Genomic DNA, 25,517 nt, shown 5'->3' on the forward strand with positions numbered 1-25,517 from the left:
AAATTGGCACTCTGGAAACACAGAAAGCAGCGCACGATCAGGTGTTATGACCTAGAACATAATCGTTCCCTAACAATTAGTTACCAAGTATCATATGATGTAAACGTGAAATTACCAGTAAGTGAAAAGTTAAATTTTTTTGATAGTAGTGTAGAAAACACTGAGCTTAGAGTCATCAAGACAAATACATTAAAGGTCACTTAACATTGGTTTCGCCAGAAATTTGAAATAAAGTAAATGACTTCAATGGGAAAATGATTTTAGGAAAATCTTTAACACTGAAATTAAACAGCAGCCCGAAAGTCATGATTCCCAAAAGCCATATTTAGCAAAACATTCTCAAGTTTGACTTTTAAATTGTCAGATCTGTGAAGCATATCCTGAAAATCAAGTCAGCATTTGTAGAAAATATTTTCTGGGAGCTGCGGTGAACTGAGAAAATGTCATCTTAAAGTCATTTGTTTCCCATCAGTGTACAGAATATTCAAATATGTCAGTCAGATGTTGACATTAAAGTGAAGGGATGAGTAATCTGATTGCAAAAGCAGGATTTCTGAAATACTCTCATATGTATGTGCTTAATATTAACCTTTCTTAAAGTAGTCCTTTCCCTAAATTCAGCTTTTACTCTGAACGTCAAATTAAAACTTCCTCCCCGCTTCAAGATATTTCTGCAGCGCCCAAATCCGTCTCACCTCCCCCTCCACTTGGATGGGCTTTGATTTATAATTCTAAAGTAAACCAGCTGGGGCATGTTTGCATAGACACACACACACACACACACACACGCACAGCTTGTGTGCGCACTGATGCGTGAATATACACCAACAGCAGCGCCTCGCCTCTGCAGACAACTTCTAATACACTGTTATCTTTGTGTTTTTTCCACCTCGCGACTTATCGAGTGCAGCCTGCAGGCATATGACCAAAGGAGAGGGGAGCAGAGATGATTGATAATTAAGTGAAGTACCTGTATCGGTGACGTGGGTGGGGAAGACAGAGAGAGAGAGAGAGAGAGAGAGAGAGAGAGAGAGAGAGAGAGAGAGAGAGAGAGAGAGAGAGAGAGCGATGGAAGTAGGCGGGCCGGAGAGGAGAGAGAGGTCTTGCCTCTTGTCTTGCCGAGGCTCTTTGATTCAGTGGCAGTGGCTGAGACAACCCTGTTACCGGCCACTGTTAACCTGGTAAGTCCTCATGTTCTTCTTTTCTCTCTTTAAATCAGACCATTTGCCATTTATCTCTCTTTAGAAACGAGCAGAAGTTACTTTACAGGTCAGGAAGTCGGAAGAAATAAAGTTTGCGCATAAAATGGAAACAGATGAGGCGACACAACGCAACGCAGCGGCATATTTGGGATCTCCGTGCAAGTCAAGATTAAGAATTGGTTCTTTTTTAAACCAAAGTAGCCGATATTGGTGTTTTGAATTATATGAATATAGAAACGGGTCGGTGTTTTTTACTTTCCGGGTGCTGAAGCGCTCCAGCAAGCCAAAGGGAAACTTGGGCGCTGTCCACGGTGCTGAAAGTGTTCGCGTGTTTAAAGACGGTCCGGTTGTCGCAGCTTTATCTCTGTCTGTATTGACAAAGTTTCTCATGGATAACCCCTCTCTTCTCCACAGTGTAACTAAGAGCCCCGATCATACTCGAGACCAACAGCTCGTGGCAAAGCAAAGACAGATTCCCCTGAAGGACTCTGTGTATTTATCGGGTATCTGTGTCCAGATATAAATCCAGACCTTTGGTCAGACCCAACTTTAGAAGAAACACACGCTCTTTATTGGATGACCACGACGTGTGAAGATGCATTGCGTGTCCGATGAGTGCAAAATCTGCCAGTTAAAGTCCGTGATCAAGAGCTCGGCGCAGACAGGAGTACCCGCGGTGAAGAAACCCGCAAGAAGCTCCACCCGGTAAGAAGTGGAAGAGTGATATTCAGTGAAGAAAGAGAAGAGAGTGGGGGCCAGCAAACAAACACCAGCGCGTCATCAAATGATGGGGATAAAGCACCTTCTGCTTCTTTTGGTTTACTTAGACCCTCTGAATGTCCTGTGCGCCGCCACCGCCAACAAAAAGAACAAAACCCCGCTGAGGAGGATCCCAAAGGTGAAAGAGGTCAACGGCAGCACCACCGCGGTCCCCGGAGCCGCCGCCGTCCCGGGGAAGATCACCCAGGTCCAGGCTCCGCCGCTCGTCGCGTTCCAGCACGACACCTGTAAGGGCTACTACGACGTGAGCGGTCAGTTCGACAACGCGTTCGCCTGCAACAATACCGATCACCGCTTCTGCTGCGGCAGCTGCTTTCTGCGCTTCTGCTGCGCGGACCGGGGGAAGCGGCTGGAGCAGAACAGCTGCAACAACTACATCACCCCGGACTGGATCAAAACCCAGCCCCCGTCACCGGCGCCAACAGGTGACACGTACGACCCCGCGCTGGACCAGACCAACACCACGGTGTACATCACCTGCGGGGTCATTGCGCTCATCATTGCCATTGGGATTTCTGCAAAAGTTGCCTACGATAAAGCCACGAAGCCCCCTCAGGAAATGAACGTGCACAGGTGAGATCTTTTTTTCTTTTTTTTAATGTTGTCACGGTCCAATCTGGGAAGTTATAAATTTTAAAAGATGTCTTTTATGTAATTTTAGTTATACACTTGTGTTCCTGTCTGGACTCTTTCAGTGCCGTTTACTCATATAAATCTGAACCTGTTTTCATGTGTTAGAGTAATTAAGACTAATTCTTAAAACTACAGTTTATCAAATGATCAGATGGGGAAGCCGTTTTTGCAGATTGACACAGACTTCAGCTCACAATCAGATTTTTTGCTGTCAATTCCCTCCAATAGCTTTAAAACCCAATCTATATAGTTGCTCTCATGGGGAATCAACTAATCTATAGTAACGCACATAACTTACACCTTCAATATTATGGGTTCAGTCTACCCCATGACCTTTTAACATGTACCATTACTCTTTTTCCCAGAGATTTGCCTTAAAAAAAGTCACAGATACCTTTACAGGGCACACATCCGATTCTCTGGCAATCCTTGAAGGCGGGTGGTGGTGTTTTATGTCCGTCAAACCTCCAGGGAATAAAGCAAATGCCACTGAAAACCATTACAAGTGATCACGTTCATCGTGATGGGAGTGGTCTCTTCTGCAATGACATTTTTTTTAAGTCCTCGAGGCACCAGTAGTGGTCACTGAATTGCTCAGTGAATATTAAAGCCACATAAAAACACATCCTGTGGCCATTTCAGTCACAAGCTGAACAAATTGCTGTATGATGTGTGGAACAGGCCGAAGGCAATGTTTGCCCCCCCACACACACACACATCATCATCATCATCAGAAAGTCAATTATAAGATATTTTCCATGCAAATGACTTCTGTTTCCATCCTTATGTCCTGAATCAGACCTCTTCGTCTATTTTTTCAGCTTCAAGGCATTTTTTGTTGCCTAAAAATAATTCCGCTGACCAAATTATGGGCACCGTTGTGCATTTGAAAGTCTGCTGTGCTAAACACTGCAAATGGTGTGCTGTTGTATAGAAAGCTTTTACCTGGGTGTAAAATCTTGCAGTTTCTTATAATTTGAAAAATTTATGACTGTCAATTTGAAAGCTTGGATTATTGCAGACTCTTAATAAATTGCAAAGAATAACTGATTTTTCAGGACTGTATTGTCTGCAGCCCAGAAATAGCCAGATAACTGTGGAAAAATTCAGACTGTGGTTCATTTCAGCAGGATATATCATTTCCAAATTTCTCATTTATTTTCTATGCAGTGCAGTCTGGAGGCTTTGCATTGCATTCTAAGTGATAAAACGTGGAGGACCCTACTCCCTATTTGAATAAAACTGAGAACTTTGGTACTTTATGCAAATCAAAGGCCAGATGCAAGATCTTTGGGAGCTTATTTCTCACTTCAAGTGTTGTCACTGTCTGTCTATCCATCCATCCATAGAACCCTAAAGCGACTGAAAACTTTGTTATCTTTCTTATCTTTAATAACAAAGGGATTACAGATAAAGTAAATCTAAATTTTAATCATCCTCTTTGGCATGATAGCTCAAAATGCCACACTAGTTGTTCATGTTTGCTACCAAATGTGTATAGCTGTGGTTTCAAATATGGCTCTTTCACTGTCTGTAGCTTTAAATGGAAGTGAGCCACTGTGGCCACCCCATCTTTCTAGAAGAGGTCTGTGAAATGGCAGCACACAGATCGCATGTCACCTGACACAGACTGAATGATACTTCGAATGGAAAAAATTATGCCTATTCTGCCTTTCTGAACTATTATTTTACAATGAACTATAATGTGATAATAATATTGATGATAGGAAACATTTTAGAAGCAACTTTATGCCAAATGGTAGCACAAAAGTCATCATGGAAAAACACCAAAGGATCTAATAGTTATGTCCTTGTTATTTGGCTTCACAGTTTCGACATGCATTGTGCTGACATTAAAGATAAAAGAAATAAACTTGGTGTTCAGTTCCTCAGATACCAGCAAAAGACCACGTGGCCTTCTTTGCTTATGGCTGAAACATTTTAGGTAACAGAGGATCTGATGGTGGACTGTTCTGAAGATTTAGCAGAGTGTGGTGACTGTAACTGTGATGCCATAATGTTAAGTCTTTATAGGTTGCTTTCGTCCACAGGAATGACTTTTATGTTATCGTAGTATATCAGCTCATGCTGTTATAGAGTAAATTTCTACAGTAGGGGTTCTTTTATTGTTCGTGTGGTGTGTGGTTAGATAGAATTTCTTGTGTTGTTTTGAATTTTGGTTTCCACCTTGAGATTAAAAAAATCTTTTTAGATGCATCTCCGTCAGCACTCCTGCAGAAAAGGTAAACTGGAAAACCACTGTCTGTTTTACTGTTTGATAGACTATCCATTTTGCACGTAGCTGATTGCTTCCATGTCTGATGGATATTCCGTCGTCACTGAAGCAGGTATTAAAAGGATAATTAAGGATAATGTTTAATTAGGCGTAGGTTTGACTAAAATTGCATTTTCCACCCACAATTAAAGAAAAATTATAGTCAGTTAGTCACTGCTGTTGTTCAATAGTCTCTGGAGTCACCTCCTATTATCCATAGTTGACTTTGGACAGAGCAGGAGAGGACGTCTTGTTTCTCTGCCAGAGCCCAGAAGTTGACTTAATGATAATTGCGCATTGTTATGCTCGGGTCATGAAGCTTTGTTGCCTGCTGATTTGGAAATGTCGAGGGAGATTACTCAGCTGTCTTTCTTAGAGAAACACAGTAACAAGTTCTTGATAGAAAATGTTCAAATTCAAGCTCTGACAAACAACACAAAGAAACCTTTTCAGCAAATCAATTATAGATTCAATTTAAGCTAGAGTGTTGGCTTTCTCCTTTCAAAAGCTGGCACAGCAAGCTTTTAATATCCATATGGACTTTATAATACAGTATTGTGTTTGAAATGGACACAAAAATAACAACAAATATCACGATGCAGATTTTTTTTAGTCTGTACTCTGAAAAGTGAAGCAACATTTAGATTTATGCCTTCGTACTGCTTTTCCATCCTAGCCATGGGGTGTACTTTCAAGTGGATCTGCTTAATGTCACCACTTCAATATGAGGGCTGGTGTCGAGAGTTTAGAGAGAGGACAATTAAACGAGGAGGCACGGCCTGCTGGGTGCTCAGTAGCATTTTCCCTCTTTTTATGATTTATTTATTTTCACCAACCATTTGGCACATAGAGCTGTTGTAATGATGTCTGCTGGAATAGACCTCAGAGGCTGGCAGCAGACATTCATGCTGACAGCCGTGACCACAAAGAAGTAGTGGAACATGGGATTAGCTTTATATTTGGCAAGGGCCTGCTCCTGAAAAGTGTGAGCGTCTCTCTTAATTTCCGGTGCTTCTCCAAAGTGATTTAGACTCCTACCTCTGTGACTGAGGGAGGAATGTGAGCAGAATATTGAGCTGTTGGCAGACCTTTGCTGTTTGGTCTGTGACCTTCACCGAAACACAAGAAATGTGAGTGAGAGCTAAAGTTTTATTGATCTAGGGTTAGGGAGCAGAGTCTGGTTAATGTTCAAACCCTTTATATGAACCTTTTATCAGAAAACGTATAACATCAATAAGGATGAGACTTCATTTGAAATGTAAAAGCTCCAAGTTTCCATAATTTTTACTATTTAGCATGTGGCTAAACACATTCTTATTCAAATCTAACCCTACACAGCTCACCTGTAACTTTGTGGATGTTCAAAGACAAATGAAAGGCCTCTTGCAACAGTTCGACTCACTCACGTTCACATAAATCACTAAAATTGGAGGATTTTTGGTTTCAGTTCAGTTCAACAAGAAAACATATGCAATATTATACCTATCCTTTATATTAAAGTTGTTACATAAACAGTGTTGCTATTAGATCTCTATCGTAACAACAGTAGGTGAGTTTAATTGCGGTGTTCCCCAAGGATCGATTCTTGGCCCTTTGTAATTACTATGGTAAAACTTGGTTTACCACAGTAATTATTTTTCTCAGTTAATTTTGATGCTGCCTTCATTTTAAAATCTCTAATGTTCTGACCGTAAAATATGATCAAATTGGATTATGCATCTTTGACTGATTATTCTTGCTCCAAATTTTTTTCTTATTGTATCCTAAAAGATTCTTCTTTACACCAGCTTTTATGAATATTGTATATAGCCTAGCTCATGTAATTATGGCACAAAGTTTATCTAAACTTGTAACTTACTTTTAGGACTTTATTTTTACCAAGTACTTTTTTACTTATTGAGTCTTCTTCTTTGTAATAACATAGATAGAGTTTATTCTATCTATCTAATAGATTTAATTAAAGGATTATGCAATAAAATTCCATATAAACAGTAATCACATTTATAACAGCTGCTCCTACAGTTTTGAAGAAGCTGTGTGAAACTTGCTTCCTTCACAATTTGCAGTTTTATACCTGATTAAAGTTGGGTCAGTTCCTGCAAACTATACAGGATGTGCTCCTGCTGCACGCAATGAGGTATCAACTGGGACAATGCAAAATCAGGTCGCCTCTGTCTGTGAAAACGAAACAGCTAAAGTGTGCTCATCCTGGAAGGGAAATGCTATTAATATACAGTATATCTCCCAAAGTCACAGAGTTATGGAAAAGTGGACTGTGTGGTTCCTTTAGGTTGACATTGACACAGTTAAATTGCCCTTTCATTTCCTCTAAGAAAGCGCACTGCTGGCACTCCGTGTCAGAGACAGACACTGAGCCTCCAAAAGTTGGAAGCAGAATTAGTGAAATATCACTTTTATTTTGCAGCTCCAAAGAAAGACACTGATTTAACGCTTTGCAAACAGGCCTCGAGCTTGAGTCCGGTACAAATAACACTCTGTATCGTGTGCATTGCTTTATTGACCACCTGACTCCCTCGTGATTGTGGATGTAATTAGGATTTCCTTTTCGCCTTGCCTGAAACCTCTGTGGCTCAAATTGAAGCTGCAGCTAAACAAATTAGGAAGAGCTAAGAAAAGAAAATGTTGGCAATTGGAAACGAGAACATATCAGTTCATGTTTTTAACATCACTGCGGTTTCCTTTCAGAGCCCTGGCTGACATTTTGAGACAACAAGGACCGGTTCCCATATCTCAGTATGAGCACGAAAACATCGCAGCGCTTGACGGGTCCCCCAAAGATGAGACACCGGTCAGAACCTTGAAGAATCATTACACACCTGTTCACACTAAGGCAGCAAACCACGGTAGGTGACACTGCTCTGCTTTTATTGGGATCAATAAGTCAGACTGTAAAATAGAGTGTGTGTGTGTGTGAAGGCCAAATAACTGGCTTCATGTGTAGCTCTCACCGTACGTCCATTTACAAATCCAGCTTTACGATGTTGTGACGTGCAGGCGTGAAGCGACGTAAACAGAGACCTCCTTTGCTCTGGTTAATCTGCCACAGCATCCTGTGATTGGCATCCAGTGAAACAGATCCTTTTTCTTGAGTTGCTCTGTAGAGCCAGCATTTACGGAGGTGCATAAATGAAACACAATCCTCTGTCTGAGTTCTCCTCTTCCTCATGCTAAGGTTGCATAAGCCTACTCAGCATTGGCTAAAAATTGAGACGTAAACTATTATGTTCTGCGGGATTACGCCAGCTTTTTGTCCAGAGATAATTCTGGTGTAACGCTGTTCCTGCTACTTTTATCTGGTTGGTCTCCAGATCCCTGCTCCAGGGATCAGCTTGTTTGCTAAGTGCCCTAGTATGGTGTCCCAGATTCCGTAGTGTTATCTTTTACTCTGGTGTCATTCTGCCTTCACCATTTTCTCCATCAGCACCACCACCCAACATGAAGCGAAGTGTCAGAGGAGAGCTCATACTGAGTAACAGGATATCAGAGCATGACTCATTTTCTGCTACAGTATGACTTGATTTCATTGGCATATATGATTGAAATGGAACTGCTCCAACAGACAGGAGAAGCAACACAAGCCTATAAGTTTGTGTTTTACCAAAGAAAAGCAAACAAGAAAGAAAAGTAAATCATGTCTCACATAATCACCAACTCAGATGGTCGAAAATAATACAATGTATGTTCTTTTCCATCATTTTCCTATAATTTGTTGCCATTTTGCTCTGCTTTGGGATTCAAAGGTGAACTTCATAAACTCTCAAAACAACAGCCGAGACCCAGGGGGATGTTTTCTGAGATATTGCCTTTGCTACTTGAACTTATAACTGAATTAGTGAGTGTATCTTTAAAGTAATAAACTGCATTTTATTTGTCAAGGTTGAGCTAATACAATCACTTTCTGATGCAGTAGTAATTTGGCATATAAGCTGCAGCACTGGTTCAAAAAGTTGTGAAAGCCAGGAAGTTTGTGGGAGGGGCACACATACACACATGCATGTCTGTTTGACAATCTTTATTGGCATTAATGCATTCTTTAAACATCACAACAAAGCCTGAGACTATTACCTAAACCAGTGGTCCCCAATCTCAGTCCACGAGGGCCGGTGTCCCTGCAGGTTTTAGATCTCACCCTGAGTCAACACACCTGGATCACATGATTAGTTCATTACCAGGCCTCTGGAGAACTTCAAGACATGTTGAGAAGGTAATTTATCCATTTAAATCAGCTGTGATGGATCAAGGACACATCTAAAACCTGCAGGGACACTGGCCCTCGTGGACTGAGATTGGGGACCCCTGACCTAAACCATAAACCAATTCTAGGTTTAACCCTAACACCAACCCTTAACCTGAAACAGGCAGAAGTGACGCCAAAGTAGCAGAAATGCACTAGGGGTAAGTTTAAAAGCTCATCCGCCTGGATAAAACATTGAAGCAGCTTTTAGAATAAGCTTCAGTGTCTGTTTGTGTGAGTACAAACACAGAGTAAGGACTAGTCTGTGTGTGATTCACAAAGTGACACATAACTTTCTTCAGTATATGGTAACACCCACAGAAAAGATGTTGGTAAATTATGAAACCCGTGTTTTATTACCCGGCTATTGTTTGCTGTGTGAACAGAAGACCTCCCAGTGAACGGGTGAATGGTGACCTTAAGGAGGATGACGGATGTTTAGGCTGAGATGGCTGAAATTTTGGACAGTGATGGGAATTTAAAATGAGGAAAACTATCTCTTTTAAGTATTACAGTGTTAGTGCGAGCATTTACACGTTGTATTGCAACATATTATTACTACTACTGTTAAGTGTGTGGATTTGTGAGCCCACTCATTTACACCAGAAGAATGAGGAGAGTTTGTTGCTGCTTGGCAGCATGCGGCTTTATTTTCATTATCATAATTATTGTTAGCTTTACAGAACATTATAAAGACAGATCAGTTCATTCACAAAACACACACGTCTCGTAAGACTGCATTTGGTTTTCATTATATCGAGAAACTGAGGAAATGTAAGATTTTATGAGGGCAACAACAAAACACTGCAGTAATTTTAAAATAGTAGAAAGAGGTCTGGGCTAAAGAGCACATGTTTATGTTTTAGTTCTATATTTTTATGCTTGGACTCTATTGGAGCGATTTACATTTCATGTTTCTTCACTGCTCGTCTGTTTCAAACAGTAGATGAACTTGAATTCCCGCTTCATCCTTTCCTTGACCTCATGGTGTTTACTATTTAAGCCAGCTATTTAAGCAGAAAAAGAAAGAAAGATGTCGATGATCCCACAGGTGCAGTATTCTTTTGGCAGCCTGAAACCATCCTCTGGATCGCTGCAACAAATCAGAGTTAATGGGCAGAGAGAATGAAGACAGATTTGAATAGACTTCTGTGAAACACTGATATACAACCATGAAAGAGAATAAAATATACTCAGAAGAAGCTACACTCAGCGGATGGGCTCTAACAGTATGAAGCTCATTCTCTCTTCTTAATCTTTTTTATCACTTGTCTTTATATGTTGTGATTAAAAAATAGCCCTTCAAAGAATTATAAGCCTACAAGAGCCAAGTCATATCTCCCCAAAAAAAGGACAGAGTTAGAAAAAAGGGGGGAAAACTCATTAAAAGAGGTTTATGACGTGTAGCAAGAGTTAAGTTCTGGATGTGAACTCGAAACATCAGCAGTGCGTTATGAGCAAATTGCACTTGCTGTTACGGAGGAGAAACTGTATTATAGCCTATCAAGATATGATGCTGATGGAGTGTGTCTTCTGGTGAGGATAGTACCCCTCCAGAACTGTCCCAGAGTGAGCATTATCACTTCAATTTCCTGAAGTTTTGTTCTCTACTCTCATTTTGTCCTCTAAAGTTTCTATGTTGCTGCGAAAATAGGCGACAAATGTCTTCCACACTTTCCACACGGAGAATGAAATCATCCTTTCAGGACACTTACAGCAACTGGGTTCATCTTAGTTTTGATGGAAACAACTTTGGGCTGAAACTTTCAAAAGATGATGTCATTGCATCAGTTTGCTTGAAGAGTAGCAAAAAACTGTGTCTGTATTATATGTATTATACTTATACTACGTTATTTTACTTGACATTCAGCTATAACTGTATATGGGAAGGAACCCACTGTGGTGAATACAAAAGACATTAATCCTCTGCTTTAACAGCTTTCACTCCCCGGAGAAAACGTTGCACCGCATTTTTAACCCTGGCTGGAGGGATTTGTTCACATTCAGCCACAAGAGAATTAGTGAGGCCCAGCACTGATATGGGCTAATAAGGCCTGGCTCACTGTCAGCGCTCCAAAGGTGGTGCATGGGACTGCTACCTGACAAAACTGTCAACACCTTGCACTCTGTTTCCATCTTCAGTCTGTTATTGCCTCCTCTCTGAAGGATTTCTGTTGGTGAGGGACATTTGATTTTTGCTCATATGGGTAATTGTACATCCTCCTGCAGGACTAATGAGCACAATCACTTTTTCAAACTAGAAACCTCACTGTCAGGTCAAGATGCCAGATGAATCGGCTGTCCTGGTGAGCAGATTCAGAGGCTTTGAACAATGGAAGAGAAAACATTTTCTGCATGCAGCTGGTTTTTGAGGAAAAAGACAAATGCTGCTCTGAATAAAGAGTTTGATTTTGTCTGTTTATTTGTTTAATCAGGTGACTGATACCATTTTCATCTGTTTATATAGGATATAAATCTCTGCAACCAGCATCCAGTTAGATTAGCTTAGCAAACTGGGGGAAATAGTCTGTTTATTTCTGTCCAGTGGTAACAAAATCTGAAATGTCCCTAGAATTTTGACCTAAAACTATTTGGAGCAAAACTGGAACAAGATAACAGTAAGAAGCTGGCCTGAAGACAAATATTAAAACATTGTATATTTAGTGCATAATCTGTAGCAGTAACATATGTCCAAAGGATACAAGGTTAACCTTAGTTTTTGGCCAGAACACACCTTAAAGTAACTTTTTTTTAAAACTTCCCACCTTTTAGGTCCTGCCACACTCCATCTCAGTTTCAGGAATAATTAACAATTGTAAAAAATGAGGATACCACTATATTTGGTATTCCAAGTATAACAAATGTGTGAGAACCATTTTTGCTTTGGTGACGCTGAATATGGATCTTGCTGCTGTAAGTAACCCTTTAAAGCTAAATAACAGTAAGCCAAACTATTTCAGGCTGGAGTTTCATAGAAATAGAGGGAGTCATACACGGTTTTTCTCAAAGTTTGCAAACACATCAAGTAGAAATAAAATAAAATAATAAATCGAAGCAGCTATAGGCTCAGGCTGCCTCACAGGAGCAATTTATATCATGGTGAGTGTCTCCAGCTCATGGTTTTAGTGTTTTAGGTGTTTTCCTTTGAGTGTACAGAACTTATGAATCATCAACATTTCACCCTGTGAGAAAAAATAAACAGATATAGTACAGCATTCATATCTGCACAGAGAGAGCAGTATTAAAAATCAGGCACTAAATGGAGTGAAATATGCTGCCTCCCATCCTCGGATATTTCCTGATTTCTTTCAAGGTCTCAAACTAACAGTGGTGGTCAAAGTGCGTCAGTAATCAGGCTTTAGTCATCCTCTGGGTTTGATAAAAGGAAACAAACGAGCTGTGATGCGGAGGCTTCAGTGCCAAACTTCGGCGTGATGAAGACCAGGCCTAATGCTCCCACTTGTTTCTTCTCATTATGATAATTTGAAATGCTGTTCGATCTCGGCTTCCCCTGGCCCAAAGGTCTGAGTGATGTTATTGACTTTGAAGTGGCTCTTTGGAGAAATAGGCATTTAACTCTTTGCTAGTTAATGCAGAGAGGTGCGAACAGAGAGCAGAGAGGAGGAGGAGGAGAAGCTGTTTGATGAACCACCTCTACGAGTTTGCATGTTTTTTTAAAAACATTTTCATCTGTTAATTAATGCTGCCGTTTTTTATTTTCTTTTAGGCAGCTTTGTGGCAGACAGGAACACTCAACACTGCCACAGTGCTAGCAGACACCTTGTGTTGCTCCTTTGTGTTCAGACCAGGCTCTCAGTTACACCCGTGTTCATCCTGATGAGGGGAAATCACTGATTACAGATCCTTTAACACAAACAGGGTGTACACATAAGCCTTAACATTGGTCATTCTTACACATATGTCTCCAAAAGTCTTAAAGACTTTAATCTATTCTGAATTATATGAAAACCCAGTTCTGTCCTTTCTAATGTTCCAAAACCTCTGCAGTTTTATCAAAGGGTTTCAGCTACTTCAGAAAAAACAAAGGGCCACTGAAAAAGAGGAAATATGAAACCCTGAAATCTGCTGATTTCATTTCTGGCATCCTTAAGCAATGCATATTGACAAGCTAATCAACCCACCTGAGAGTCAGTTTTGCCAGTTTTGCCATTTTATCCCTGTTTAGTATTCTTGTCATCTGCGGCTGCTCTTTTATAAAATGGCAGAAACAGCTGGGAATTTACTGCAGACTCTCCTTAGTTTAGAAGCGCAGCCACACCAGCATTTAAAATGGTGAAATGTTTCGGTTAAATTCTTTCCAATAGAGCGGTTTTAATCAATGGATTTACCTGAGGGGGTCAAGTAAATTCAGGTGAGTTGAACTTTGGTGATGTTGCTCTGGTAGCCAATAACAAACTGTCTTGAGAGCACTGATCTGTGAAGGACTGAGCGACTGACTGTGGAAAGTGTGTTTTGGCATTCGCCGGTCCAATTTATCTGACTTCAGTCATTTTAATTATCTCGAGTAACATTGTTCCCATTTTATCTAAAAGTTTGGCTCTAAATAGGTTTACATAAATGTGATGTCAGTGAGACTCGGCTGTCATTGCTGTTCACAAAACAGAACCAGAATTCAAAAGATGTTTGGGATTTTTTTTTTATTTTTGTAGATTTTCAGATGGCTCTCAAAATTAAATTACATTTTAAACTAAAGTACGGTCTTTTAGTTCATGTGCATGTACAAATATTAGAAAGCTTTCAGATATTTTACAATTCTTTTGTTCAGTTTTTGCATCGATGTAATCTGCAGGATTTCTGTTGGCCAAGGTTTTCAGCTTGTGAGTCTCATAATGTTATTTAGAGGAAAAATGAATGAGACTTCACAGCACACTTGCAGCTATGAATACTAAAAAGTCACCATTGTAACAATATGAATGTTTTGAATGCCAGCTGGCCTAAGAAGTGCACAATAATCCATTTTTTTCCTTTACTTTTCATTTAACTTTTCATAATCTTTGGAAAATCCAGGATATCGAGCAGCTCTGCTGCTCCAACAGTGATGACAAACTTGGAAAATAACTGAATGTGAAATATGTCAGACACTTTGTGTATCTTTCTTAGGTCCGCAGAACACTAAGATATTCACCAGCAGAGGATCGAACATATAAAGAGATCAGTAACAGCAGGGAAGGATTCACTTAACAGTTGTCCGTCTTAACATGATGATGCAACTGCCTTTTGAGTTGTGAAACAGGTGATGTCAGCTTATCTGAGTCTGCATCACCAAGCCCGTGTCTCAACTTGAGGCACAGTACACAGCACGTCCTTTAAACTCTCAAATTTGTTGCTGAAATATTAATTTTCCACAATCTTTGTCTCACCAGGACATTACGGAAAAGAGAACCTGCGCAGCGGAGGCCAAGACATGCACAACTTCATCTCCTCTGGGTTTGTCACACTTGGACGTGGCCACTTGAAAGGTAGTCCATCCTCATTATCTGTTTTTCACTTCACAGTACAGTGAAGTGCAGAATAACAATCGTTTCACTCGCTGTGCCGTGCTGTCGAGCTCTTTCTGCCAAATGACTGTGTGCAGGACTGCGCAGTAAAAAAAGTCAAAGAATGTGACTTTTGTTTCAGCTCAGTGGAAACTGGACGCTACAATTCATAATGGCTTTAAGTGACATCTTGCAAAGTTCCCACACAGACACACATTTCTTATCTATGATTAAATCCACACTTCCAATGACAAAGTAACACTTTCCAACTCTGTAGGCAGCCAGTGTGAACGTAGCATGGCACAGTTGTAGATTTCCCTCCTATTGTCCTCTGAAATTCAAATAAATTAAAGGAGCATTAGATTAAGAATGAGCCATAAACAAGAGGCCTGTTGTGTTTTTATAGCGCAGCACTCCATAGACGAATCGGGGCAGATGTCCTGGCAGGGCGATCTGGACATCCCCATGTCCTACGGTATGTTCTCTAAATCTTCCATTTTCCAGCCACACAACCTGTTTTCTGCTCACACCTGATAAGAGAAGTTGCTCACACTTCACACACACACACGGATCAGTGGAGTGCCCTTGGCCGATAATCACAGCTCAGTCACCGGGTGTAGAGTGCCAGAGTTGTAATATTTTATTTATTCTATGGGAGGTGGTTCTCAGAGCCCAGGTATTTCTGCTGGTGGCTGTTTGACAGCAGCTCTGAATGAATACACTGGTCGGCTTTATTTGTATGACCTCTACGCACAGGTGAGGATGTCAGACATTAACAGGGCTGCTTTGATGCTTATAAGTGAGAGTCTAGCCAGGGGTTAACACTTTTCTGCAGTCGGGAAGGTAAGTGAAAGGTTCACATTTTGAAGTTTGTTTGTTTTTCCTTCTTTTGTTGAGTTAACGTGTGATAGAATCTTATCTTTGATCATAAACATGTGTTTAGTTGTTTTCACATGTGAATTCCTGGAGAATCAGGTTGAAACATCAGAACTGGCCCTTTCTCAGCTGTGTCACACAGCAGATGATCCTCTGTATCAGATGTTTTATTACTACTGGAAATACTGAATTTGCTTATGGCGATGAGTCGCATGTCACCCACTTCCTGACTGTGAGTTATCCAGATAATTACCTGCTCTATTTGCACAAGGAAGCTGGGAGGGTGAAGTGTACTTAATGTCCAACGTGACTCATTTGGACATTTGGTTTCTGACACACAGCTCTGCTGGGTAACGTTTAGAGAAGATCGGGGCTGCAGGACGTGATGAGTGACTTTTATGTGGCTTTGATCAGGAAAATACTTGCTTCTTTATCGTGTCTTTAGTCTTATGTTCTATTATTGAATGTTGAATCTGCTATTGAATCCTTTCAAACTCTTAAACCTAAAATGTGTGGTTGTCTTTGAAATTCTCACTTTTAACATCATAACTGATCCGAATTCTCAGGAGACTGCAATTCAGACCCATGAAGAACATTTTGTTGCAAGCTTGTCTTTTTAAGTGACAATGATGTGCCAAGAGGTGTTTCTCCTTTAGAAAGTGTGGTGGCAGGAGGACTGGTGATTGAACTGATGATTGTAACCTGACAGGTTTTGAGTCCCAGTGATAGAGAGCGAAAGTCGCTCTGAGTGGAAGCTGTGCAGTGAAAATGGCTTTGTGAGATTAAAAAAAAAAGGTCTAGTGTCGTTGAAAAGGGGAGAACATTTCTGGATCATTCAGCTTCACACAACCTGAACGAGTTAAATTTGGACCAGTCGAGTTGACCAGCTCGCAGTCCTAACATGTCATCTGAGAAACCGCTGTAACTCGTCTCGGTTATGCCTGCACAGACTCTCACTGAGCTAAAACCAGCGAATAAGTGTGTCTCTGTCTGGAAAACCCTCACATAGGTTACATTTGGATTACTGTAAAATTATTGATTGTTGTAAAAATACCCAGAAAAACTCAGTATTCAACATAAAGAAAAGCTCAAGAAAGGACTTCAAATTGCAAATTGTTTGCAACTTCAGTCTATGTATGTGAACATTTATCTCTGAACCTTAATATACATACGTAAAAGATACGCTTTTTCAATAAAACCCAGATTTAAAGATCAGAGATGATAATTAATCAATTTAAAAATTATCTTTTTAAATGTCTTAATGACCACTGAATGTTTTATGTACAGGACTGTGCAAGAGGTTTGAGCCACCCCTCATTTCTTTATGAGAAAATGTGTGCAGGATATTATTGTACATATGTTTTTTCAACTTTTTTAAGGGCACATTGCACACTGTGCTGATACATTTCAGCTAATGACAAAATGCAATTTCATTCTTATGAAGCTGGATTATTTTCTTTTGCAAAAAAACTAACGAATCATGTGTTTATGCATCAGGCTGTTAGCAACGATGTGCCTAAATAGCTGTTTTAAAGTTGGTTCTTTGCCGTCTGTGTGAACTCTATATACTATATCTTCCCATGACTTAAGTGGCTTTTTAATGCTTAAATGCCTAATAGGCAAAAAAACCAACCAACCAAACAAACAAACAGTGTCCACAGAATATTTTGGAAACACCTTCAGAAAGCCTGTAGATCTCCTGCTGGAGAGCACTAAAAAAATACAACAACATCCGGCTCCTTGGAAGCAAAAAAAAAGGAAATGAGGGGTGGCTCAAGACTTTTGCACAGTACAGTATTTTCCCCTGAGGCTAACTTCAGATAAGAAGGACTTGGTCCGAAGCAACAGAACCAATACCAAATAAAATACCGCAGAATGCGTAAAAGCTTTTCATTTAACAGACACAGAAAAACCTTAAAATCTAAGAGTAAAGCGAAATTGTTGCCACTGATAATGAATTTGCTGACATTTACTGTTGGGAACTGGCAAAATCTCAGCCTTGAAGCTCCTTTACAGTAACACACTGAAGAAGTTGGAGGTAATGCAGAAACTCTACTTGGAAATATTATGAAAGAAGCAAATCGATTTCAAAAGACACAAAACAAGTCTACAGAAATGCTGAAAGTGAAGCTAGCATGCGCATGCCAGTAAAGCAAATACTGAACAGCAGTTCTGAAAGCTGGAAACGTCAGCTTTCATGAACTGGATGAATCCCTCTAACTAAAGACTAACACTTCAGATGTTGTCTGAGGCAGCGACCCTCTCCTGACTGTACCTGTCACCCTCTCACTGCACCTATTAGCTGACACGCTTTAGCGGCCTGATGGCGGTAGCTGTCACTTCAAAGCGGAGGTCCTGTCAGCTTCCATCGTACGTGTCTTCGTTTAACAGCTGGCTGTCGGCGGGATCCCCCCCCTCTCCCCGAACACACAGCTACTGTCAGGAGGAAGTAGACTGACAGATGTGCACGTGTCACAGCTGACTGCATCCTGCCCTGGCTCCAAATCTGCTCCAAAAACATTTATTTATTTATTTATTTTTAGCGAAGATCATCCACAGCGAACATCTGCACAGGTCAGCTGTTCCAGGCAGACATCAAGTCCTTAATTCTGGTTCATGTGAAGAGGTGGAAATTTCATTTACTCAAGTTCTGTTGTAGTCAGAGACCGTTTGGAGGAATTTTACACATTTCATTCTTTACTTCCTCCCTTTTCTTTCTGTTCTCCTTACCTTCCTTTTCTGGTCTTGCTTCCTTCATTGCATCCTCTCTCCCTTTCTCCCTTGTGTTATTCTTCCTGTATTCCTCCTTTAGTTTTCAGTTTGTTCCTTTCTTTCACTCTTTCTAGATTGTCACGATGCATTCTCCATTACTTTTCTCCTTCCTTTATTTATCTTTTACTCCATTTATCATAGTTTTTGTCCTTCCTGCTTCACCTTTGATGGATCAGTTACCATCAAACACACCAGTGTTGGAGATACAAGGCTTTGGTCACATAGAGAAGGTTCAGTAGTTGAACACATTATGTCAGTGAAAGAAGAACTATTTCATTAGAAGTCCATTTTCTATTCAGGTACATCCTGGGTGCGTTTATTGGCCTAAAAGGCTGGATGAGACATTCACAATCACTCCTTTAGACAATATCTAAGCATGAATACTTTGACCTTACGCCCCACATTGTGTGTGTGTGTGTGTGCAGCATTGTTTTGTTTGTGTGGGGGTGCTATAGTGACAGGAACAGTACAAACAGTACAGATTTGAATGTACGTCAGTCCTACCAAGCTGTTAAACAAAGATCCAAATAATGTCATTAATATTCATGCACCTGTGATATAACATGACTCTCTGAGCTTTGAGTGCATCCACAGAGACACACGAGCATCTCTGGTTTGCCTGCAGGAGTGCTCGGATCAGGTGGTAAAGTGACTAAGTGAGGCTGGATGGATTATATGTAGCGATGCTGCTTAACAGCTCCAGATATCAGTTTATATGGAAGTCAAGCAGATACAAACAGCTGATGTTTCTAAATATTTTCACTGAATAAAACTGGTTGAGATGCTCCGTGTTTTGGTTTATCCAGAAGTGTGATTACTGTATTTGTTTCGTATAAGGTCTTGTTATGAAATAAGGGAGGAGAAAGCAGGGTGAGTGGTTTATTTTAAGGCCAAAAGTAACATAATTCAATTTATTTGATTTTTCCTGTTTAACTCCATCATAATTACAAGAGGGTCTACTGTTAAATTGTTGATTTAGAAAAGCTTCCTTTAGTAAAAACGGTTGCGCTCCCTTTTGCAAGTCACGGAATGTCAGTTTAATCAAAGTAGCACAGATTTTAAGAGGTTTGTCTAAGAACATGTTCCCAAAGGAAAGGGAAATTCAAAATAAGATCTCTTCTTTGTTCAGCCTGTTTCTCTGAGTTTAATTTGACATCAAAATGACATTCAGGGCATTTTCCTTCTTTCTTTTATCTGAAATAATTAATCAGCAGCGCTTTAGATAACAGTAAGACTCAAAGAAAGCTTGACTGGCTTGTGCATCAGTATCAGAAATTTGACTCAGTGATGGAATTAAAGTCTCAGCTTTGTTCTCAGAGTTCTTAGATCTACATCTAAACTTCAGATTGTCATTGATGTGACACAAATCTGTCTATTCTGGTTGGTCCAGCACACTTTTTGGTAGATTTTTCAAGTTTTTATCACTATTTCATTTTTTAAAAATGACTTTCTACCTTCCATGGATGGATGGATGTACATGACCGGTGTTACACAAGTTAGCTACAGAGGTAGCTTCTTTCGCTGTGTCCTCAGTCAAACCTGTTAGCACTGGCTGTTGGATGGTTTTATGGACAGAATTTCTATGCAGAGCCAAGAGCCAAAAGGTCTCCCCTTTTTGTGGCCTGAAGATCACCTCTTTTTGCTGCTGGTGTGGTCCTTCATCAGGCGCTGGCCTTTAGCTCTCACTGGGGTGGTTTGCAGCGTGAAGTGTGAAGCGCCAAGAATGAAAATTAGCAGCTCCAAGTCTGAGACCATTGTTCTCAGCTGGAAAAGGGCGGAGTGCCCACTCTGGGTTGGTAATTAGAGGAGAGACCCCAGGGCAGACCCATGACATGCCTGAGTGATTGTCTCTTTCAGCTGGCTTGGAAAGGCCTCAGTGGCCCCCTGAAAGAACTGGTGTAGGTGACAGGAAGCGGGGTTTCTGGGCATCTCTGGTTGGACTGCTGCCCCCACATCCTGGACCCAGATAAGGAGCAGAATGTAGATGGATGGACTTCTTTCAAAAGTAATTGTATGACTTTACCAGTTATTACACATACATTAGTTTTTCTGTAGTTTTAAATGTCTATTTTGAAACAGAGAACATTGCTACAGTATTTTATTGTTGCGACTACAAAGAAAAGGATGCCGTAAGCAGCAAGAGTTTTCCTCCAGATGTTGACATTTAAAAACAATTAGCAATCATTTTCTACTAGTAAAGTAAAATCTGCAGCTTTAAAATAATGTTTAATGGAGTAAATCAGCCACAAAAGCCGTGCAGTAACACGGTCCAGTCATGTTTGAGAAGCAGGAACTAAAATATGCTCGCTGCTGTTACCCGAATAGTTGTCGACTCACTGTAACTCTGAGGCTAACGTGTAATATCTCTGAGGTTAAACAGTCCCAATGTGTGCATTTAGCGAACATCTCCCAGACATCTTGTGTACAAACATCCCCCTCGTCCTCGGGGCTTATTCATCTCTCTCCTTGCTTTCCCCGCCTGTGGCATCCACTGATGTGCATCCTGCTTAATTACTTTTTCATGAGTTGCTCCCTGTTTTCATCCTGAGGGAATTGTCTTCCAACCTCCCCAACCCCCCCACCTCCCCACCCCGTCATCCCAATCCACTTAAGGTCACCTTGTCTTATTGGGACGCATTGCTGCAGCGCTCCCACCTCCCCTTGCTTTAATCCCTCCAGGCCTACAGTGTGTCTGTGCCTATGCATGTATGGGGCTGCGTAGCTGAGTGTGAGTGCAAATGGAGGGGTGTCAAATTGTGCCAAGTAGGTTTCACTTCCCAGTTTGCCTCCATTACCGAGTCCTTATATAGGCTCGTCTTTACAGATGCTCGTAGCGGCTGAAAATCTGAGCATGCAGTAACTGAAAACTTCAAACGTGAGAATCACTGATCAATAAAATCCTGTAAGGTGACATCAGCCAATTGCATACTCATGTTTACCAAACTAGACTATGACGCTTTATATTGATTTAAAGGGATCAGTGGTGAGTCAAGCTCCTTCTGGATCCAGTGACAGCTCCCTGCTGCTGCTGCTTGAAATTCTTTCTAAAGTTTCCAACTTTATCTGGAAAGATAAGGATGTGCATCAGCAACCGAGATTTTATTTGTTATAGAAGATCATTTCCAGAAGGATTGCATTCCCCCCTCAGTGTGCAGCCACCGTTTGTGATTGGAGCTGATAATGTGTAATTATTTTTGATATCTGATTTTGAATAGGCTTAATGCTTCCTTGACAGTCTTGGTACAAATATCCAGATATCACTGGGTTGAGATTGTAGTGGTTGTGAAATGCGTCTTGAAAAAAACGCATGAAAAAAAAAAACCTCCTCTAAAACAAAAGAACTATAATATTTTTGAGTCTAAAAGGGAGACCGATGGTCTAAAGCAAAGAATTAGCGATGAAAGAAAGTCTCTTAGAGAATTTTGATTCCTCTGAAGCAAAATATTCTGTTAGTAATAGTCAATGAAGTCAGTGTGTACAGTTGCACTACTGGTACTGAGTGGGTGTGTCCCATTCTACAGTCCAGTATATGTCCCATTCAGCTGTACAGTATGTCTCCCATTTAGCCGGTGGATATGTTTCCCAGCAAACCTTCTGGCATTTACCCGTCCCAGAGCTCCTGGGTGGTGAAATAAGATGAATTGAAGGACCATCTGCATCTGCAGCTTGTCTTTTTCTTATAAATCTGCCTTTTTTCCTTTTGCTGCTTCTGGAAATGGAAATATTTTTCAACAATAAATCTGTTTTGTTTTTCCCAGTGTGTACCGTTTCAGCTACCTGCTAAACCAAAACAGCCTTTTATTGCTCAACCAAGCCTTCAATTTTCTGGCAGATTTCATGCTCAGTGAAAGTGAGGGTCACAGGCACCAATCAAAATGTTGCTGGTATCATTTTTTGATAGCTACTACATTGTGCATCGACACTAAACTCATAATGATAAGCAAAAGTGATACTGCCTATTTACATAAGACTGTCCAAATAACAACAACAAGAACATTTCATTCAGTACCGGCCTTCAGACTGGTGTGCAGGGTGGTAAAAGAAAACAAGACTGCTAACATTTTGGTAAATGGCTCAGTTTTTATTAACTTTGCAGTTATTTTTCATCAATCATTACATGCTTTGACCACAGTTTCTGCCACAATTAGTCTTTTCCCAACATTAACTTAACAATAGTGCATGCCTATGCTCTGTTGTTAGGAGGTTAACAAGCAACATTAATATCATAAAATTCAAGTTATGTGAATATAAATATTATTATCATGAAATTAAGTAAAATATTATGCATATATAAGCTGTTGTATGTGCAAAAATGAGTTGTTTCAGCCCATAGGTAGGCGGTTGCTAGGCAACGTGATGATGTCACCATTTCTGGCATAGATAAATATCTTCAGGAGCCCTAACATGTACCTGTGTTTATGTGTTTGGTTACTGAATTCCTCACCTTGTAGAGCGACATCATGGACAACAAGATCTGGTTTGTTACAGTAAGATTAAAATAAATAATTTGTCTTGAAACAGTAAAAAGATAACTGCAAATTGTTTGACAACATGGCTAAGCCTTTTGATAAGAGCTACTGTTTCTTTCAACCGATTAATATGCTTCCTTCCAGTCTTCATATTTATTATTTTATAAAAGATACAAGATCTGAGATGTTCCACGATCACTATATGTCACAGAGTTACTGAGCTTACAGAGCTACAGGACTTCTATTACAAGGGCAGGAAAGTCTGTGATAGACCCGCTGTGTTCTGCCCACACAGACCAGTTCCCATCCCAACACTTATCTAAAACCAGCAGGGCTACCAGCAGCATCTGATGTATAGTCTTCGCAAGTGGTGAAACAGAGCACAGCAACGCTGCTGGTTTTCTATAGGAAATACGACTAGATTAAAAAAAAGAAGAAGCTGTTTTGTTTTTCATCAAGTCTCGTCTTCTGCACACTTACCTACAAGCCACAGCTCATCTCCCAGCTGGTCACATCTATACAAATGGCAGACGTGGCGTGGGATCCAGGTGTAGACGCAGCATCAAACCTGCCGCATTAAGATGATCAGAGCATTCAAAGGGCTGAGACTCAAAGGCAAGGCATCACATCAGGCGAAATACAAGTGCCTTATCCCTGCAGCGTTTCATCCTGCTCTGCTTTACATATGAACCTAAACGCACAAATCTTGTAAAGGCAAACTGCGCTACTCTCACTATCAGACACCTTTTTTCAGCATAGTAGGGTGGAATAAAATATTCAACATGATGTCAGGGTCATACGGCCTTTGCTGCGGTTGTTTACTGAGATGAGAGGAGCAGGTGGTAACAAGGTTAAATGGACTATTTTTGCATTGTGTATTTATGCAGAAAAATGAATCTGCTTTTATTCCAAAGAGTAATTGGTTTATTTGCATAATATTGCTGGGCCACCGTGGGATTATATTGTCATAGAAACTCCATTTTTAAAAGAAGAGCCCATTAGAAACATTTGTCTGTGAGAGACACTTACACTGTCAGCTATTATTTTAACTCAGTTTAATGCAGTATATTTACATGTTGGATTGAGAAATGAGGTAAAAGCTGCAGTCTTCTGCAGTTAATTTGGAAGTAAAGTCACAGGAACATAAATAAGTCTTTCTAGCTATAATAATATTTGTCTGTCTTAATTATTAACATTAAGATGTTTTTTAAAAGCATTTATTATAAATTTCAGTTCTTTTGATTCTCCTATATATTGTCTTGATTTCATCATTTCCCTGCGAATGCGATGTTACGTTCTTCGCTGTGTTAACTTCGCCCACACAGCCACCAAAATTTGTATAAGCGATAAAATTTGGTTTGAGCCACCAAGAAATATGAAATTAAGAATTTGGAAAAACACCACAGGCCTGGTTGTCGCTAGCCTACCAAAAAACTAAATGCGAAGAGGGCTACAAGTCTCTGAGTTTTATGACCACTGGCATTGATGAAAAACAAGGTACAACTTACTGCAAGATGGTCAGTATAAGGGAGTGCTAAGCTTAATACAAGCCCATGATACAGTCATGTTAGGCTGCTGTCACACAGGCCTCGAGAGTGGTCGCTGACTGCCTGGCAACCACCTGTTGCTAGGGGAAAATGTGCATTTGAGTGGTTGCTGGCTGTTGCTAGGTGACACTGGTTACAGAGAGACTGCAGACTGCCTGCAGCAGTTTGCACGGAAGATGCCAACTTATCTGCAAACACTCAGCAACTACTCACTGAGTGAAAGTGAAACTGTGGAGACCGTGACTCAAAAAACAGAAACAGAGACCAATGATTCAAAGCAGGGTCGCCCTCAAGGCCTGTGTTACCAAAGCGTCATTCGTGTCTTGCCTACTGGATCTGAGTCTGCATGTGGATATGAAATTATAAATATGATGTCGGTAAAAAAAAATTGTACACACAGACCTCTAAAGCTCTAAAAAGTATGTGAGAGAAGCTGTAGTTTGTAAACTTGCGTACCCTCAACAGTGTGATGCTGCAATGCAAAATCCCCTAAAACTTGTCAAATGTATGCAGATATCTGTAGCAAGTGAATCACGTTTTCGTTGCACTAAAATATAAAAACGTTCACAAATATTTAGCAATAACAAACCTTAATAGCTTAAAGGTCACTGCATTTATTGCAGTGCCTGTATGCTAAAACCTTAAGTAGTTCATTTCTGATGCAACTCTTAAAATCATTGATGTAAACCAGCCTCCAGATAAACCTGGTACGTGACCTTTTTGATTTGTAATAACATATATGAGTGTTTCTGGGCAATTTTCAGGCAGCATCAGTCTGTGATTGATCTTTATCAAGTCATTTCAAGTCAGCGCAGCATTTTCCTAAGCCGCAACTTTCTCAATGAGCGTGATTCCAAACAGCAGGGAGATGTTGCAGTCTCCGTGCAGAGATCTGCGGCTGCCAAATGCACAATATGAATTGATTTGTCTCCTTATCTCGCCTGTCCATTAAATAGGAGGCTAATGAACCTGATTAGAGTGGTTAGATGAAACTCACACTCGGAGAATCCCACAAGTCTTTCCAACCACATGGCCGAGAACTGAATATTGAGACTCATTCATGCATCCTGACACACACACAGATAGCCTCTTAACACCTCGTCTGATCCAGCCTCTCCTCATGAATTATGTAGCGCTTGTTTGTACACTGAAATAACATCTCGAGAGCTCACCAAATGGAAGGTCAACCCGAGCTCTCGCCGTATCTTTT

General features: G+C 40.5%; 1 protein-coding gene across 1 annotated transcript in view; it reads left to right on the forward strand.

The window, feature by feature from the left end:
• The first annotated feature begins 1,126 nt into the window (after positions 1 to 1,126).
• LOC134626537 (protein shisa-6) overlaps positions 1,127 to 25,517 on the forward strand; it is an 87,063-nt gene continuing 62,672 nt past the window's right edge. Inside the window, exons 1-5 of the mRNA XM_063472446.1 lie at positions 1,127 to 1,181; positions 1,617 to 2,555; positions 7,597 to 7,754; positions 14,530 to 14,625; positions 15,050 to 15,118. Coding sequence (XP_063328516.1) covers positions 1,987 to 2,555; positions 7,597 to 7,754; positions 14,530 to 14,625; positions 15,050 to 15,118 — 892 coding nt within the window. The 5' untranslated portion in view covers positions 1,127 to 1,181; positions 1,617 to 1,986. The remainder of the gene's footprint in view (positions 1,182 to 1,616; positions 2,556 to 7,596; positions 7,755 to 14,529; positions 14,626 to 15,049; positions 15,119 to 25,517) is intronic.

This window comes from Pelmatolapia mariae, linkage group LG4 (genome assembly GCF_036321145.2).
Source record: "Pelmatolapia mariae isolate MD_Pm_ZW linkage group LG4, Pm_UMD_F_2, whole genome shotgun sequence".
In the NCBI taxonomy this organism is placed as follows: Eukaryota; Metazoa; Chordata; class Actinopteri; order Cichliformes; family Cichlidae; genus Pelmatolapia; species Pelmatolapia mariae.